This window comes from Pongo abelii, chromosome 20 (assembly GCF_028885655.2).
Source record: "Pongo abelii isolate AG06213 chromosome 20, NHGRI_mPonAbe1-v2.0_pri, whole genome shotgun sequence".
Taxonomy (NCBI): domain Eukaryota; kingdom Metazoa; phylum Chordata; class Mammalia; order Primates; family Hominidae; genus Pongo; species Pongo abelii.
Genome location: NC_072005.2, coordinates 61,643,347 through 61,659,984, shown reverse-complemented (window position 1 = coordinate 61,659,984; position 16,638 = coordinate 61,643,347). Strand labels below are relative to the sequence as shown.

The 16,638-nt window shown below is 55.8% G+C and overlaps 2 protein-coding genes, 1 long non-coding RNA gene and 1 other non-coding gene across 13 annotated transcripts; 2 read left to right on the top strand and 2 right to left on the bottom strand.

Moving 5' to 3' along the window:
- Window positions 1-1,293: 1,293 nt before the first annotated feature.
- LOC112130249 (small nucleolar RNA U13) lies at window positions 1,294-1,397 on the bottom strand. The gene has a single exon (XR_002912523.2). It is a non-coding gene; the product is annotated as a small nucleolar RNA U13 (small nucleolar RNA).
- A 261-nt stretch (window positions 1,398-1,658) lies between these two features.
- LOC112130127 (uncharacterized) lies at window positions 1,659-5,954 on the bottom strand. Its single transcript, XR_002912436.3, has 3 exons — window positions 5,529-5,954; window positions 4,014-4,063; window positions 1,659-3,163 (listed from the first exon to the last, which is right to left on the bottom strand). It is a non-coding gene; the product is annotated as an uncharacterized LOC112130127 (long non-coding RNA).
- On the top strand, window positions 1,917-8,434 carry DNAAF3 (dynein axonemal assembly factor 3). Of its 10 annotated transcripts, none has more exons than XM_024237457.3 (12): window positions 1,917-2,053; window positions 2,148-2,236; window positions 2,565-2,707; window positions 3,101-3,194; window positions 4,520-4,677; window positions 4,985-5,167; window positions 5,325-5,450; window positions 5,556-5,678; window positions 5,968-6,103; window positions 6,852-6,966; window positions 7,492-7,566; window positions 7,650-8,434. In XM_024237457.3, exons 1-12 carry the CDS (start codon window positions 1,917-1,919, stop codon window positions 8,035-8,037), a joined length of 1,767 nt encoding a protein of 588 aa, XP_024093225.3. In that variant the 3' UTR covers window positions 8,038-8,434. The 10 variants fall into 10 exon arrangements, with proteins under 10 accessions (XP_024093225.3, XP_063575791.1, XP_054395039.2 ...); XM_063719721.1 differs by having other exon boundaries at window positions 2,502-2,707; window positions 6,855-6,966; XM_054539064.2 differs by having other exon boundaries at window positions 1,935-2,042; window positions 6,855-6,966.
- Window positions 8,435-10,433: 1,999 nt separating this feature from the next.
- Window positions 10,434-15,669, top strand: TNNI3 (troponin I3, cardiac type). Its single transcript, NM_001132768.2, is given in 8 exon segments — window positions 10,434-10,587; window positions 10,861-10,873; window positions 11,036-11,119; window positions 11,525-11,566; window positions 11,836-11,967; window positions 12,578-12,667; window positions 13,208-13,384; window positions 15,519-15,669. Coding segments are annotated over 8 exon segments (633 nt in total). The 5' UTR covers window positions 10,434-10,576; the 3' UTR covers window positions 15,603-15,669.
- The last annotated feature ends 969 nt before the right edge of the window (window positions 15,670-16,638 follow it).

Genomic DNA, 16,638 nt, shown 5'->3' with positions numbered 1-16,638 from the left:
ATTTTGGGAGGCCGAGGCGGGCGGATCACTTGAGGTCGGGAGTTTGAGAACAGCCTGACCAACACGGAGAAACCCTGTCTCTACTAAAAATACAAAATTAGCCGCGCGTCCTGGCGCATGCCTGTAATCCCAGCTACTCGGGAGGCTGAGGCAGAAGAATGGCTTGAACCCGGGAGGCGGAGGTTGCGGTGAGCCGAGATCGCGCCATTGCACTCCAGCCTGGGCAACAAGAGTGAAACTCCGTCTCTCTCTCTCTCTCTCTCTCTCTCTCTCTCTCTCTCTATATATATATATATATATATATATATATATATATATGCAAAATACAAATACAAATACAAAAATTAGCGGGCGTGGTGGCACATGCCTGTAGTCCCAGCTACTTGGGAGGCTGGGACAGGAGAATCGCTTGAACCCAGGAGGCGGAGGTTTCAGTGAGCCGAGATCGCGCCACTGCACTCCAGCCTGGGTGTCGCAGCAAGACTCCGTCTCAAAAAAAAAAAAAAAAAAAAAATCACTCTGGCGCCTTTGCTGAGAATATGTTGGGAGAGTGGGAGAAATAGGGACGAAAGGTATTAATTCTCCAGAGAGAAAGCCAGGATCTGGGGCTCTTGCAGGCTTAGAGCTGGCCTGGAAGGGGCTGGTTAGCCAGCCTGATTCTGCAGGAACTGCTGAGGTCTCAGCCTTCGTTTCCCTAGTAGGTATTGTCTTCCCAGTGCCCAGATCTGCCCTCAGGAGGCAGATCCGCTGCACCTCTGCCAGCTGCACGCTACATTCCCATTTCACAGAGCAGGAGACTGAGGCTCAGAAAGGGTGACTGGTCTAAGCTCATGTGTCTGGGCAAGGAGAGGAGGCAGAGAGCCAAGTCCCCTTGGGCGCTGAGCCTAGTGCTGGGTGCTGGGGTGATCTAAAGATGTGCCTCATTCAGACTTTGCCTTGCTCAGAGTCTTGCTCTGTCGCCCAGGCTGGAGTTCAGAGGCGCGATCTCAGCTCACTGCAACCTCTGCCTCCCAGGTTCAACAGACTCTCCTGCCTCAGCCTCCGGAGTAGCTGGGATTACAGGTGCGTGCCACCACGCCCGGTTAATTTTTGTATTTTTTAAGGTCGAGGCGCGGTTTCACCATGTTGGCCAGACTGGTCGCCAACTCCTGACCTCAAGTGATCTGCCCACCTTGACCTCCCAAAGTGTTGGGATTACAGGCGTGGCCACCGCGCCCGGCCGACTTACCCTTATTTTAATGCAGTTCATTTAACTGTACGACTACAGAACTTACCTGTAATTTTTGTTGTTCATGTCAGAAGAGTAATGTGCTGATGTCGTAACAAGGTTTGAGGGAGGCACATCTCACACATGCGCTTGAACACCCAATCATCCCGCTTAGAAACTACAAAAGGATCTAGCCGTAAGTTTAAATTATTGCTTCATGTGACAATAACCAGCTCACAAATCCCTGAATTTTTAATGACCTGCACATCAGTGTCCCGCCTGTGGGCTGTTCTGTATGGTAGAGCCCACGTTGTGCTGGGGCGGGGAGCGGGCTCAGAAGCCTGCCGTCTAAAGTCTAGACACTCTATTTGAATTGATCAAAATTCAGTTACGTACGAGCAAAGGGAGATGAAGAAAAGAAAAAAAACAAAAAACAAGAAATAAGCTTAAGCTGCGTTCACTCTCAATTTTAATCAGCCCAAGGCCTCCCCCATTCCGGAAATTTGGACCGACCCTGACTCCGCCCCAACTTGTTCCAGCCCCGCCCCTTCCCCCGCCAGGGCCGTCGTCATGACAACCGCGTCCACACGCCTTCTTCTCCTAGGTGTGGGGGAAGGCTAGCCCTCAGTGCTCCCATTGGCCAAAAGTTTGTAGAGGGCGGGCCTCGCTCACTCTCATTGGTCAGTTGCTCTCTGTGGTCCCATCCTACATGCTCCCATTGGTTGATTCATCGAAAAGGGCGGGGACTCTGGGCAGCGGTTGTGGAGTGCCGCGGATCCACAGTGCTGCACTGAGAAGAGAGGAAGGGGCGTCCCGGGATATTTGGAGGATAAAGGTGTGGGCAGGGTATCATGTGGAGGCAAAGGGGCGAGAAGTGAGGGGCGGTGAGAGGGGAGCGGGGCGGGCAATGTGTGGGATTCCCAGAATGTCTTTTCCGCAGGGTGATGACCACACCTGCCGGCTCCGGCAGGGGTTTCGGCTCCGTGTCCTGGTGGGGCCTGTCCCCGGCCCTGGACCTGCAGGCTGAAAGTAAGTCTCAGCACGCAAGGTCTGATACACCGTCTGCCTTCCCTGCCTGAGCAGACGGCCTTTTAGAGCTCGTAGTCCCAGCGTCGGTGGCAGTGGGGTGCGCTAACGTTCTCCAACGCTCCAGCGGCAGAGGGCGCGCTCCAAGCGGCAGCCCCGAGGTCCTGTCTGCGGACTACGAATCCCAGAATACTCAGAGGAAACACCTCCCCTTAGAACCTAGGCCACGGGCGGAACGCCTACTGGGATTTGTAGTCCATTGTTATAGGGGCTGCTAAGGTGGACGCTCTGCCAACCACCATGGTGCCCCAGCTGGCTGTCATCTTGCCAGGTCCTCCTGTGGACCCAGACTCCCAGGCCGATACGGTGCACAGGACCCCCGAGCTAGATGTGCTGCTTCTGGGCTCTGTGGATGGACGGCACCTGCTGCGGACCCTGTCCCGAGCGAAGCTCTGGCCTCGCAGGAGGTTCAACGTGAGCTGGGATGAAGATGAGAGCCCAGATTCCCGAGTCCTTGAGGGAGGAAGGGATTGAAATTCTAAAACCTCAGGTCCAGGAATGAAGGGGCTGGAGACTCCTAGATCTGAGGGAGGCGGAAGGTGGGAGTGAACCCATGCGTCTTGGGGAAGGAAGGGGCTGGGGTTTGGAACTCCTGGGTTCTATAGTGGGGAAGAGCTCGAGGATCAGGTCTTCTGAGTAACGGAAGGGAAGAGAGCTCTGGGGACACGGACTTCTGTGTTTGAAGGAAGAGGCTGGTGTACAGAACTCAGGTGTGTGGAAGGAGAGAGCTGAGGGCCTGCTCTTCTGGGTCTCCTAGGGCCCAGGCAAACAGGTCTCAGAATTCTTCTGCCCTGTCCGTCCTTCTAGTTCTTTGTGCTGGAGAATAATCTGGAAGCTGTGGCCCGACACATGCTGATCTTCAGCCTAGCCCTGGAGGAACCGGAGAAGATGGGGCTGCAAGGTCTGTTGCTAGGACCCAGGCATTCTGACCACTGGTCTCCTCCCCCTCCTAGAGGGATTCTGGCATTTCAATGGTACAATTAAAAAGTTTGGTTATTTTCCCGGGAGGCAGAGGTTACATTGAGCCGAGATCGCGCCATTGCACTCCAGCCTGGGCAACAAGAGCGAAACTCTGGCCGGGCGCGGTGGCTCACGCCTGTAATCCCAGCACTTTGGGAGGCCGAGGCCGGCGGATCACGAGGTCAGGAGATCGAGACCATCCTGGCTAACACGTGAAACCCTGTCTCTACTAAAAATACAAAAAATTAGCCGGGCGTGGTGGCAGGCGCCTGTAGTCCCAGCTACTCGGGAGGCTGAGGCAGGAGAATGGCATGAACCCGGGAGGTGGAGCTTGCAGTGAGCCGGGATCGCGCCACTGCACTACAGTCTGGGCGACAGAGCGAGACTCTGTCTCAAAAAAAAAAAAAAAAAAATTAGCCGGGCGTGGTGGCGGGCGCCTGTAATCCCAGCTACTCCGGAGGCTGAGGCAGCAGAATGGCGTGAACCTGGGAGGCTGAGCTTGCAGTGAGCCGAGATGGCACCACTGCACTCCAGCCTGGGCGACAGAGTGAGACTCTGTCTCAAATAAATAAATAAATAAATAAATAAAATATTAGCTGGGTGTGGTAGTTAATGCCTAGTCCCAGCTAGTTGGGAAGCTGGAGGGGGAGGGTCCCTTAAGCCCAGGTGGTCGAGGTAACAGTGAACTATGATGGCACAACTGCATTCAGCCTGGGCAACAGAGTGAGACACTGTCTCAAAACAGAAAAGATGTACTCACAAATAGCTTGTACACATGGTCCCATACACCGCAAATCATCTCTAGATTACCTATAATATATAATACAATGTAAATGCTTACACCATATTTTACAATTTGTATTATTTTTTACTGTTGTATTGTTATCTTTTCCCCCAAACATTCTCTGTTGCAGTGAGTGTGGAATCTGCAACTCTAATTCTTCTAGGTGGTTATTTATTTATTTATTTTAGAGGCGGAGTCTCACTCTGTTGCCCAGGCTGGAGTGCAATGGCAAGATCTCGGCTCACTGCAACCCCCGCCTCCGGGTTCAAGCGATTCTCCTGCCTCAGCCTCCCGAGTAACTGGGATTACAGGCGCCCGCCACCATGTCCGGCCCTGTTCTTCATGTAGTTTTTGGGATGCGTGGGGAGTTTGCGGGGGTTCATTGCTTTCATTATATGACTATGACATAATAACATGTTAAGGGTGTAATTTCTGGGCTCCCTCCTCCACACATTCCCGCAATTATCTCCCTCTCTCCGTAGAGCGGAGCGAGACCTTCCTGGAAGTGTGGGGGAACGCGCTGCTGCGCCCGCCAGTGGCCGCCTTCGTGCGCGCCCAGGCCGACCTGCTGGCGCACCTCGTCCCCGAGCCCGACCGCCTGGAGGAACAGCTGCCCTGGCTCAGCCTCCGCGCCCTCAAGGTGCCGCCGCCCGGCCTCCATCTGGGATCGGGTGGCCGCGGGAAGAATGGAAGTGCGCAGTCCAAAGGACGCGCGTTGATGGAGCAGGCGGCGGGCTCGGGAGTTCGAATCCCAGTTCCCCGACTCCCACTGTGGGATTTGGTCTGGGGGCAGGAGGTGGCTTCTGCTTTCAGAGCCTCAGTTTTTCCATCCGAGAAACGGGGGAATGGTTCCCCTGTTCTGGGATGGAAGAGAGGGTCAATTAGAATCCGCTCTCCCTGCATCCCTCTCTGCCTCCCTCTCTCCCACCGCGTGCTTGGCCCCGCAGTTCCGCGAGCGGGATGCCCTGGAGGCCGTGTTCCGCTTCTGGGCTGGCTGTGAGAAAGGGCCCGAGGCCTTCCCCATGAACCGCCTCTGGGACTCGCGGCTGCGCCACTACCTGGGCTCCCGCTACGACGCCCGGCGCGGTGTCAGCGACTGGGACCTGCGCATGAAGCTGCATGACCGCGGAGTGAGGGGCCCAGGAGGAGGGGCTGGGGGCCTGGACTCCGTGGGTCTGAGGGAGGAGGGCCTGGGGACCTGGACTCCTGGGTCTGAGGGAGGCTGGTGTAGGGGTCCCTCCACGCTCGGTTCATTGAGGGCTCCCTTCTTCCCGCCCCCCACCCCAGGCCCAAGTCATTCACCCCCAGGAGTTCCGACGCTGGCGGGACACAGGCGTCGCCTTTGAACTCAGGGACTCCAGCGCCTATCATGTACCCAACCGGACCCTTGCGTCCGGTCGCCTCCTGAGCTACGTGCGTGTCCACTGCCTGTCCTGGCCCACTGCTGCTTCTCGGAGTCCTAGGAGTCAGGGTCCCCAACATCGACCTCACCTGCCTCCTCTCTCCCTCCTTTTCCAGCGTGGGGAGCGCGTGGCAGCGCGCGGGTACTGGGGGGACATCGCCACGGGGCCCTTCGTGGCCTTCGGCATTGAAGCGGACGACGAGAGCCTCCTGCGGACCAGCAACGGCCAGCTAGTCAAGGTGCGCGGCGAGGCTGGGACTGGGGGTAGAGGTGGGGCTGGGGGTCGGTGGGTGCGCAAGGCCCCGCCTCCACAGCAGGCCCCGCCCCCAGCTCCAGACCCCGCCCGTCGCTTGGTGGGAACGACTCCATTCAGGGAACAGGCTCCATCCCCGCGGGATAGGTCCCGCCCCACTCCACATCCTCCAAGCAGCTGCGGGAGTTCTAGTCCTGGACGGAGGACTCCCAGCGTTCTAAGCCTCGCCCCGCCATCCTGGCCCCGACGTCTGGCCACGCCCCTTCTACTGTTAGACGGCCGGGGAGATCACTCAACACAACGTGACGGAGCTGCTCCGCGAGGTGGCCGCCTGGGGGCGCGCGAGAGCCACCCGGGGGGACCCGGAGGAGCAGCAGCACGCGGAGGGAAGCCCGGAGCCAGGGACTGCAGGTAAGCCGGGGACAACAACAGGTAAGGCAGGTACTCCAGGTAAGCCAGGTACTCCAGGTAAGCCAGGGATAACAACAGGTAAGCCAGGGACTCCAGGTAAGCCAGGTACTCCAGGTAAGCCAGGGACTCCAGGTAAGCCAGGGATAACAACAGGTAAGCCAGGGACTCCAGCCTCCAGGTGTTTCACACTGGAGTGTGGACTGACATGATTTGGAATGCCTGGGCAAGTGACGGCTTCTTGATATTCTGTCTCTTTTTCTCTCTTTCTCTCCCTTTCCTAAATTCTGAGAGCATGCTTAGAATTCTGAATTCCACTAGTAGAATTCTAATCTTATCTGCAGAGGGCTAAGCTATCCAAGAATATTCTCACAGGGTGCTGGGTCCCAGCTCCCCCTTGGACAGCCTCCCACACCCTGGATCATGGCTGGGCCTCCTTCCAGCCATCCTCCAACCTGGCCCTCCCTGAGTGTCCATCTGACAGGGCATGTCACATGTGGCCCTGGCCACCCACCCTCTTTCCCTCTCTAGAGTCTCAGTTGCCTGATCTGTACAGTGAGTCTCTGCCTGCTGGGCTGACCTTCCCAGAATTTTCCAGGAACCCACCTGAGAGGAAAGATTTTTTAAAAAGCTGCGAGAGGACAAAAAGTGTTATCTCCAAGTCCTGTGTGCCTGCCCAGCTCTGCCCAGTTCTGTGTACCTCTCTGGCTCTCCGCCCTTATGGCTCCGCCTGTCTATCCCCTTCCCCCAGCAGCCCCCACCCCGGAATCTTTCACCATCCACTTCCTGCCGCTCAATTCTGCTCAGACTCTCCACCACAAGAGCTGCTACAACGGCCGATTCCAGCTCCTCTATGTGGCCTGTGGGTAAGTGGGGAGGCAGCTGTGCTCACAAAGACCCAGGATCAGGCCCCCAGCCCCTCCTCCCTCACACCCTGGAACTCAAGCCCCAGCCCCTCCTCACACAGACCCTGGAACTCAAGCCCCAGCCCCTCCTCACACAGACCCTGGAACTCAAGCCCCAGCCCCTCCTCCCTCAGATCCTGGAACCCAAGCCCCAGTCCCTCCTCCCTCAGACCCAGGAGTCCAGGCCCCCCAACCCCTCCTCCTTCAGACTCAGAAGTCCAGGCCCCCAGCCCCTCCTTGCTTAGACCCAGGGGTCCAGGCCTCCCAGCCCCTCCTCCTTCAGACCCAGGAGTCCAGGCCCCCAGCCCCTCCTCCCTCAGACCCTCCTCCCTGGTACCCCAGAGTCCAGACCTCCTGCTCCCTTCTTTCCCAGGACCCAGACTCCAGTTTTGCCACCCCTCCTCCCTCATTGTCTGGGTTCCCAGAGCCCCATCCTCACTCTGGATTTGGAGCTGAATCTCAGCCTGTCCTCTGTCCTCTCTGTAGGATGGTCCATCTTCTCATCCCTGAGCTTGGGGCCTGTGTGGCACCCGGAGGGAACCTGATTGTGGAATTAGCCCGGTGAGCCAGTGGGATGGCGGGTGGGGAACATCCTGGCTGGGGATCAAAATCTGGGTCCCTGACAGGGCGCTTCCCATCCGCAGGTACCTGGTGGACTTGCGGCAGGAGCAGCTGCAGGGATTCAACACCCGGGTCGGGGAGCTAGCTCAGGCAGCTGGATTCGCTCCACAGACCGGAGCTAGGCCTTCAGAGATCTTCGCACGTTTCTGCAAGTCCCAGGAATCGGCTCTGGGCAACACTGTCCCAGCTGTGGAACCTGGAACTCCGCCCCTTGACGTCCTGGCCCAGCCTCTTGAAGCCAGCAGCCCAGCCCTTGAGGGCCTGACCCAGCCTCTGCAGGGCGGGACCCCACACTGTGAGCCGTGCCAGCTGCCCTCTGAGGCTCCAGGTTCACTCTCAGAGGTTCTGACTCAGCCTCAGGGGGCCTTGGCTCTGCCCAACTGTGAGTCAGACTCCAAAACTGGAGTCTGACCCAACCCCTAGACACCCCTTATCTCCAACTTCCAAAGTCAGGTTGTAGGATGAGAACCCGCTGATACCATTCTAAGTCCGCTGCTAGAGTCCTCAATTTTATTCTAATCATTCCCACTCAGTACCTGCCACCCCCACCCCGGGAATGTTGGTAGAATTTCAAATTCCATTTCTGAGATTCTATGGTCTATTCCTAGAATTCTAGATTGTTCTCTCAGAATTCCAAATTCCACTTCTGAGGCTCTAAACCCAGCCTAGGATCTGACCCTGAGTCTCAGGCCCTTGACTTTGGCCCCCTTGTTCCCAGGCACCCTGTGGCTGACTAGGGGCTGGGATGTCTCCTCACCAGGGCCTGGTCAGCACCCAGATGGTTCAAGTAAAGCAAGTTGTGTCCACCCTTCTGTGTGTCCAAGCATCTTTCCTGTCCTATGTCCGTCTCCAGGGCTGGGAGAGAAAGGCCCAGGAGTGGTGGACAGAGGAAGCCAGAAACCAGATTCCTGGGTTTCCAAGTGGACGAGGGATGGATTTCTCAGTGTTATTGACTGAGAGCTACCCCCCAGCACAGCTGCATCCTCAAATTAATCAACAACATTTATTGAGTGGCCTGGACTCCTGGGTCTGAGGGGAGAGGGATTGGGGTCCTGGACTCCTGGGTCTGAGGGAGGAGGGGCTGGGAGCCTGGACTCCTGGGTCTGAGGGAAGAGGGGCTGGGGGCCTGGACTCCTGGGTCTGAGGGAGGAGGAGCTGAGGGTCCAGACTCTTGAGTCTGAGAGAAGAGTGTGCTGCGGGCCTGCCTGGACTCCTTGTCTGAGGGAGGGGCTGGGGGCCTGGAACCCTGAGTCTGAGGGAGGAGGGGCTGGGGCCCTGGACTCCTGGGTCTAAGGGAGGAGCTGGGGGCCTGTGTAGGGAAAAGAAAGAGAGATCAGACTGTCACTGTGTCTACGTAGAAAGGGAAGACATAAGAGACTCCATTTTGAAAAAGACCTGTACTTTAAACAATTGCTTTGCTGAGATGTTGTTAATTTGTAGCTTTGCCCCAGCCACTTTGACCCAGCCACTTTGACCCAGTTTGGAGCTCACAAAAACATGTGTTGTATAAAATCAAGGTTTAAGGGATCTAGGGCTGTGCAGGACATGCCTTGTTAACAAAATGTTTACAAGCAGTATACTTGATAAAAGTCATTGCCATTCTCTAGTCTCAATAAACCAGGGGCACAATGCACTGTGGAAAGCTGCAGGGACTTCTGCCCTTGGAAACGGGGTATTGTCCAAGGTTTCTCCCCATGTGATAGTCTGAAATATGGCCTCGTGGGATGAGAAAGACCTGACTGTCCCCCAGCCAGACACCCGTAAAGGGTCTGTGCTGAGGTGGATAGTAAAAGAGGAAGGCCTCTTGCAGTCGAGATAGAGGAAGGCCACTGTCTCCTGCCTGCCCCTGGGAACTGAATGTCTCGGTATAAAACCCAATTGTACATTTGTTCAGTTCTGAGATAGGAGAAAAACCGCCTTATGGTGAGAGGCGAGATATGTTTGCAGCAATGCTGCCTTGTTATTCTTTACTCCGCTGAGATGTTTGGGTGGAGAGAAACATAAATCTGGCCTACGTGCACGTCCAGGCATAGTACTTTCCCTTGAACCTAATTATGACATAGATTCATTTGCTCACATGTTTTTTGCTGACCTTCCCTTATTATCACCCTGCTCTCCTACTACATTCCTTTTTGCTGAAATAATGAAAATAATAATCAATAAAAACTGAGGGAACTCAGAGGCCGGTGCCGGTGCAGGTCCTTGGTGTGCTGAGTGCCAGTCCCCTGGGCCCACTGTTGTTTCTCTATATTTTGTCTCTGTGTCTTATTTCTTTTCTCAGTCTCTCGTCCCACCTGACTAGAAATACCCACAGGTGTGGAGGGGCAGGCCACCCCTTCAGTCCTGGACTCCTGGGTCTGAGGGAGAAGGGGCTGAGGGCCTGGACTCCTGGGTCTGAGGGAGGAGGGGCTGGGGCCTGGACCCCTAGGTCTGAGGGAGGAGGGGCTCGGGGCCTGGACTCTTGGGTCTGAGGGAGGAGGAGCTGGGGGCTGAGACACTTGAGTCTGAGGGAAAAGGGGGCTGGGGGCCTGGACTCCTTGTGTGAGGGAGTGGCTAGGGTCTCCCAGGGTCCTGGGACTGAGGGAGGAGGAGGCTGGGAGGTTGGGCATTCTCTGGGTCTGAGGGAGGAGGGGTCTAGGACTCCAGGATCAGAGGGAGGAGGGTCCGGATTCCTGTGCCCGGAGGTGGCTGGTGATCCAGCTGGAGCAGGGCCCACCCCGCCCCTCACGCGCCCCGTTATCTCGCATAGTGGGCAGGGGGAGGAGGAGGTGACAGGATATTTAGTCTCTGTCCTCGCCCTTTATCTCAGTGTCCTTGGGGAGTCTCAAGCAGCCCGGAGGAGACTGACGGTCCACGGGACCCTGAAGGTCATCCAGGCGGCCCCCTCACTGACCCTTCAAACGCCCCTGTCCTCGCCCTGCCTCCTGCCATTCCCGGCCTGAGTCTCAGCATGGCGGATGAGTGAGTGATGCCCCAAGGCAGTGGGAGTTGGGGGCGACCTCCCGGGATCCCAAGAGGGGTCGGAGCTGAGAGGCTGGACCCTGGCCTGTGAGGTAGGGGTAGGGACTCTTGGGTGAAGAGAGGAAGTGGGTTTGCGAGTCAGACTCCTGGAATCTGAGGAAGGGGAAGCGGGGTCCCCCGACCTCTTGCTCAGAGGGGACTCCAGGGGTCCCTTAGGAGACAGACGGGACACAGCCCACCACTAACCCCCCTCCTTGGTTTCTCTCCTTCCAGGAGCAACGATGCGGTGAGAGCAGCGGGCTAAGGCGTGGATGGGACCCCCAGGGCCAGGGTGGGCCCTGCAGTGAGGGGTCTGGGGCGGGAGGCTGCAGCCCTAGCAGAGGGTGCGGTACGGTAAGGGCTGGGTGGGGTCTTGGTGGTGATGGGGTCCCCACTCCTCCAAACCCAGGCTAGGGAACCTCGCCCTGCACCAGCCCCAGTCAGACGCCGCTCCTCCAACTACCGCGCTTATGCCACGGAGCCGCATGCCAAGGTGGGACGGGGCTTCCTGGGGGCAGAGTACAGGCGCCGGAGGGACCCAAGACCCTGGGAGTGGGGGGAGGAGCCAGGGCTGCGAAGGGGGCGGGGACTACGCGGAGGCGCTTCAGGGGCGGAGTTTTGCAGAGGGTCATGCTCTGATTGGTGACAGCCGCCTGCGGGCGGAGCTCCGGTGCCCTTGGACTTGCTTAGGGATAGATGTGAAGTGCCTATCCAAAGGCAGAGACCCGGATTGGTGGATGGGAATGAGGGGCGTGGCCTTCCGTAGACTCAGGGCTCAAGTTGGCCGTGGGCCCAAATCTGGACCGGCTGGCGTTGCTGGGGGTGTCTTGAGGTCCCCTCTACCGTCGTCTCCGGATCCCCCTCCATGACCCTTCCTTGCTCCGTCTCACCCTGGCAGAAAAAATCTAAGATCTCCGCCTCGAGAAAATTGCAGCTGAAGGTGAGGACGGGCGGGACTGGGAAAGCGCAGGCAGGTGCTCAGGGGGCGGAGCTTGAGAATGGGTGGGGCTTTCGGGGTAGGTGGGCGGAAGTGGGCGGGGTTTGGTCGCTCGGGGCGTGGCTTTAGCGGGAGTCCTGCTCGGGTTGGGGCGGGGCCTTGGAAAGGTGGAGACCAAACTGGAGGGTTTAGAAAGGCAGAGGCAGTTCCCCACGCCTGGTCTTTATCCTGAAGCCCCAGGTGGGCTGCGCTTCCCTCCCACCCCTCTACAGACTCTGCTGCTGCAGATTGCAAAGCAGGAGCTGGAGCGAGAGGCGGAGGAGCGGCGCGGAGAGAAGGGGCGCGCTCTGAGCACCCGCTGCCAGCCGCTGGAGTTGGCCGGGCTGGGCTTCGCGGAGCTGCAGGTAACGGCTCCCAAGGATGCGAGGTTTCTAGTCCCGGAATTCAGCAGTACAGCCTTTATCCCCTCTTCTGCTCGGGACCCAGGCGTCCAATCTGGCTGTCCTTACCCAATTATATATGGTTCGTGGGACTCCTGGCGCCTAATACTCTTTGTGTGCAAGTCTGTGGAGTCTTGGCTCCAATCTACTCCTTCAGGACCATGTGGCCCTCCTATCCCAGACAGGAGCCCAGGCCTCAGCCCCTCCTCCCTTAGATCCAGGAGTCCAGGCCCCAGTCCCTCCTCCCTGAGACCCTGGAGTCCAGGCCCCAGCCCCTCCTCCCTCAGAGCCTGAAGTCCAGGCCCCAGCCCCTCCTCCCTGAGACCCTGGAGTCCAGGCCCCAGCCGCTCCTCCCTCAGACCCAGGAATCGAGGCCCTCAGCCCCTCCTCCTTCAGACCCAGGAGTCCAGGCCCCCAGCCCCTTCTCCTTCCTCAAACCCAGGAGTCCAGGCCCCCAACTCCTCCCTCAGACCCAGGAGTCCAGGCCCCAAGCCCCTCCTCCCTCGGACCCAGGAGTCCAGGTCACCAGGCCTTCAGGCTTCCCCCAACAACACACACCACGTTCCTCCTCCAGGACTTGTGCCGACAGCTCCACACCCGTGTGGACAAGGTGGATGAAGAGAGATACGACATAGAGGCAAAAGTCACCAAGAACATCACGGAGGTGGGACGCATGGGTAGCTCGGGTACCTTCGGGGTAGGGTGAGATGGCTGGGACTTGGTCTCTCCCTGACCCCTTGCAGCTGCTTTTGGCTGCACATCCCAGGAGACCCAGGACAACTGTGAGCCTGGCAGGGTTGGGGCAGAAGGATGAGTACAATATAGTCAAGGAAAGCTGTTCTAGGCAGAGGAAACAGCACATGCAAGGCCATGGGTAGGGAAACAGAAAATATGTTAGTGAACATGCTCAGGGCATCACATGTTGGTAAATTAGCTCAGGCATTGGCCAGGGAATTGTGATTTGCATGTAGCTGGACCAGGTTATGCCAGTGGTTTTGAGAGGTGAGGCTGGAGCATATGTGGAGGGGGATTCAGTTCCAGGATTAGAAGCCTAGACTCGGAGCCTAAGCCGCGAAGAGCCTGGATGAGGCCTCGGTACTGGAAGACGAGATAAGGAGAATAAAAAAGGAGTGTAGGATGGAAGAGTTGGGTGAGGGGGAAATGGAAGGAGGAGTATCCACCCCCTTGTGCCCCGCCCCCCCAGATTGCAGATCTGACCCAGAAGATCTTTGACCTTCGAGGCAAGTTTAAGCGGCCCACCCTGCGGAGAGTGAGGATCTCTGCAGATGCCATGATGCAGGCGCTGCTGGGGGCCCGGGCTAAAGAGTCCCTGGACCTGCGAGCCCACCTCAAGCAGGTGAAGAAGGAGGACACCGAGAAGGTGAGTGTGGGCTAAGGCCAGGAAAGAGGATGCTGAGGGGAAGGGCTGTGGGTGCCAACAACCCTAGGGCCTAGCCTGAGGGCAGATGGTGCTTGGAGTTGGGGGTAGAAGCAGCTAGTAAGGGGTCATCAGAAATGCAAGAGGAAGGCAGGAAGTAGAAGGGGAAGACAGGAAGTGCATTAGGGCTACAGGAAGTCCATGTAAGAGCAAAGAGGTGCGTGAAGGTCCAGATGCAGTGGCTCATGCATGTAATCTTTGAGGTTTAAAAAAAATTTTTTTTAATTTCCAATTTTTTTTTTTTTTGAGATGGAGTCTCTGCTGCCCAGGCTGGAGTGCAATGACACCATCTCAGCTGCTGGAGTGCAGTGACGCCATCTCGGCTCACCACAACCTCCGCCTCCCAGGATCAAGTGATTCTCATGCCTCAGCCTCCCGAGTAGCTGGGACTACAGGTGCACACCACCACGATGTTGTTTTAATTTCTACAAATTTCTTTTTAAAATTAGCCAGTAATGGTGGTGGCATCCAGCTTCTCAGGAGGCTGAGGCAGGAAAATCGCTTGAGCCCATGAGATTGAGGGTGCAGTGAGCTACGACTGTACCACTGCACTCCAGCCTGGGCAATACAGTGAGACCCTATCTTAAAGAAGACAGGAAAGACAGGAATGGATGCCTGAAACCATGGATTGTACTGAACCCTATATGTAATTTTTTTTTCCTATACACACATACATACCTATGATAAAGTTTCATTTCTAAATTAGACACAGTAAGAGATTAACAATAAATAACAATAAAAGAAGGTTGGGTGTGGTGGCTCATGCCTGTAATCTCAACACTTTGGGATGCTAAGGCAGGCAGATTGCTTGAGCTCTGGAGTTTGAGACCAGCCTGGGCAACATGGTGAGACCCTGCCTCTATAAAAAATACAAAAGTTGCCGGGTGCGGTGGCTCATGCCTGTAATCCCAGTGCTTTGGGAAGCCAAGGTGGGCGGATCATGAGGTCAGGAGTTTGAGACCAGCCTGGCCAACACAGTAAAACGCTGTCTCTAGTAAAAATGCAAACATTTGATGGGCGTGGTGGTGGGTGCCTGTAATCCCAGCTACTGGGGAGGCTGAGGCAGGAGAATTGCTTGAACCCAGGAGGCAGAGGTTGCAGTGAGCTGAGATCTCACCACTTCACTCCAGCCCGGGCAACACTGGGAGACTCCATCTCAAAACAAAACAAAACAAAACAAAACAAAACAAAACAAAAGTTAGCTGCGCATGGTGGCACACACCTGTGGTCCCAGCTACTCAGGAGTCTGAGGTGAGAGGATGGCTTGAGTCCAGGAAGTTGAGGCTGCAGTGAGCCGAGCTTGCACAACTGCACTCCAGCTTGAGCGAGGGAGCCAAACCCTGTCTCAAATAATAATAATAATAAAAGAGAACAATTATAACAGATTGTAATAAAACTCATGAATGTGGTCTCTTTCTCAAAATATCTTATGGCACTGTAATCACCCTTCTTTTCCTTGTGATGTAAAATGACAGTGCCTATGTGCTGAGATGAAGTGAGGTGGCTAACATAGGCATTATGACCTGGCATTAGGCTACTATTGACCTGAGAATCCATCAAACTTATGAATTGTTTATTTCTGAAATTTTCCATTTAATAGTTTTGGGCTATGGTTTACCTCAGGTAACAGCAACCACACAAAGTAAAATTGCAGATAAGGAGGGACTACTATAATAAGAAGAGAAGGAAGGAGACAGGAAGGGCATAAGGCAGACAGGAAGTGGAGGGGAAAGATAGGAAGTGCAGGAAGGAGACAGGAAGTGGAGGGGAAAGACAGGAAGTGCATGAGGGAGACAGGAAGTGGATGGGGAAAGACAGAAAGTACATGGGGGAGACAGGAAGTGCTGGGGAAAGACAGGAAGTGCATGAGGGGGACAAGAAGTGCATGAGGGAGACAGGAAGTGCATGGGGAAAATTGGCAGGGATTATCTTGAAAAGACAGGAAGTGCTCCAGAACTAGACACTTAGACAGGTATCCAGGGTAGAGTGGCCCCACAGGCTGGAGGGAAGACAGGGATTCTTGAGAGACTGGAGACCAGGAAGAGACCCTAACCTCTGACTCATCGCCATCCTCCAGGAAAACCGGGAGGTGGGAGACTGGCGCAAGAACATCGATGCACTGAGTGGAATGGAGGGCCGCAAGAAAAAGTTTGAGAGCTGAGCCTTCCTGCCTACTGCCCCTGCCCTGAGGAGGGCCCTGAGGAATAAAGCTTCTCTCTGAGCTGAAAGTGACTCCATGTCTATTACCCAGGGCTTAGGCAGGAGAAAGATGGGAAGACTGAGGGTGGGGCTCCCCCAAAGCCACACAACAGGTTGGGGACCAGATAGGTCTCTCATGTGAAGCACTCTTGGCTCTGTTATTGAAAAGAATCCCAGGGTTCATGAATTTGGAGAGCGGAGCTTTGTTTCTTAAGAAGCGGATCACAACCTGCAGACCAGAAGCATGGCTTCTCGCCAAAAAACAAAAGCAGGCACTTTAAGGGAGGGAAGGGCAAGGCAGGAATTTATGCTGAGTGGGTTGGCTAAGTGCTCGTATTCAACTGGTTATAGAAGGAGCTATGAATATTCATGGACAGGTGGACACACGCATGTATGACAAGCAAACACGCATTTTTTTTTTTTTTTTTTGAGAGGAGTCTTGCTCTGTCACCCAGGCTGGAGTGCAGTGGCACGATCTCAGCTCACTGCAACCTCTGCCTCCTGGGTTCAAGCCATTCTCCTGCCTCAGCCTCTCCAGTAGCTGGGACTACAGGCATGCACCACCACGCCCAGCTAATTTTTGTGTTTTTCGTAGAAACGGGGTTTCACTATGTTGGCCAGGCTGGTCTCGATCTCCTGACCTCGTGATTCGCCCTCCTTGTTCTCCCAAAGTGCTGGGATTACAGGCGTGAGCCACCCTGACTGGCCGCAAACACATTTTACATGCATCCCACATTCACTTGGTGGTGGAGGCTTAACATTTAAGTGCATTCCATTGAATGCATTTGTATTGAAACATGAAGCAGGGATATGAAGACACTCAGTGCACAGCCTCTGTCAACAGCCAGAACCGGTCCGTGGTCTGTGGTATCTTATCAGGAGAAAGTTACTGAAATCAGTCTCTTGTTCAACTGATGCTGTAGTTATGCCTTGTGGAACAGGGGGTTCAGTTAGTCAGCATCTGGCAATGGATGACTGCAATTGTTGTAATTTTGCTT

Coding starts and splice junctions, on each gene's coding strand:
- DNAAF3 (XM_063719721.1), top strand. CDS start 1,917: ATGCTCCCATTGGTTGATTCATCGAAAAGGGCGGGGACTCTGGGCAGC. Junction 5,168..5,324: donor TGAAGCTGCATGACCGCGGA/GTGAGGGGCCCA, acceptor CCCCCACCCCAG/GCCCAAGTCATTCACCCCCA. Junction 5,679..5,967: donor GCAACGGCCAGCTAGTCAAG/GTGCGCGGCGAG, acceptor TTCTACTGTTAG/ACGGCCGGGGAGATCACTCA.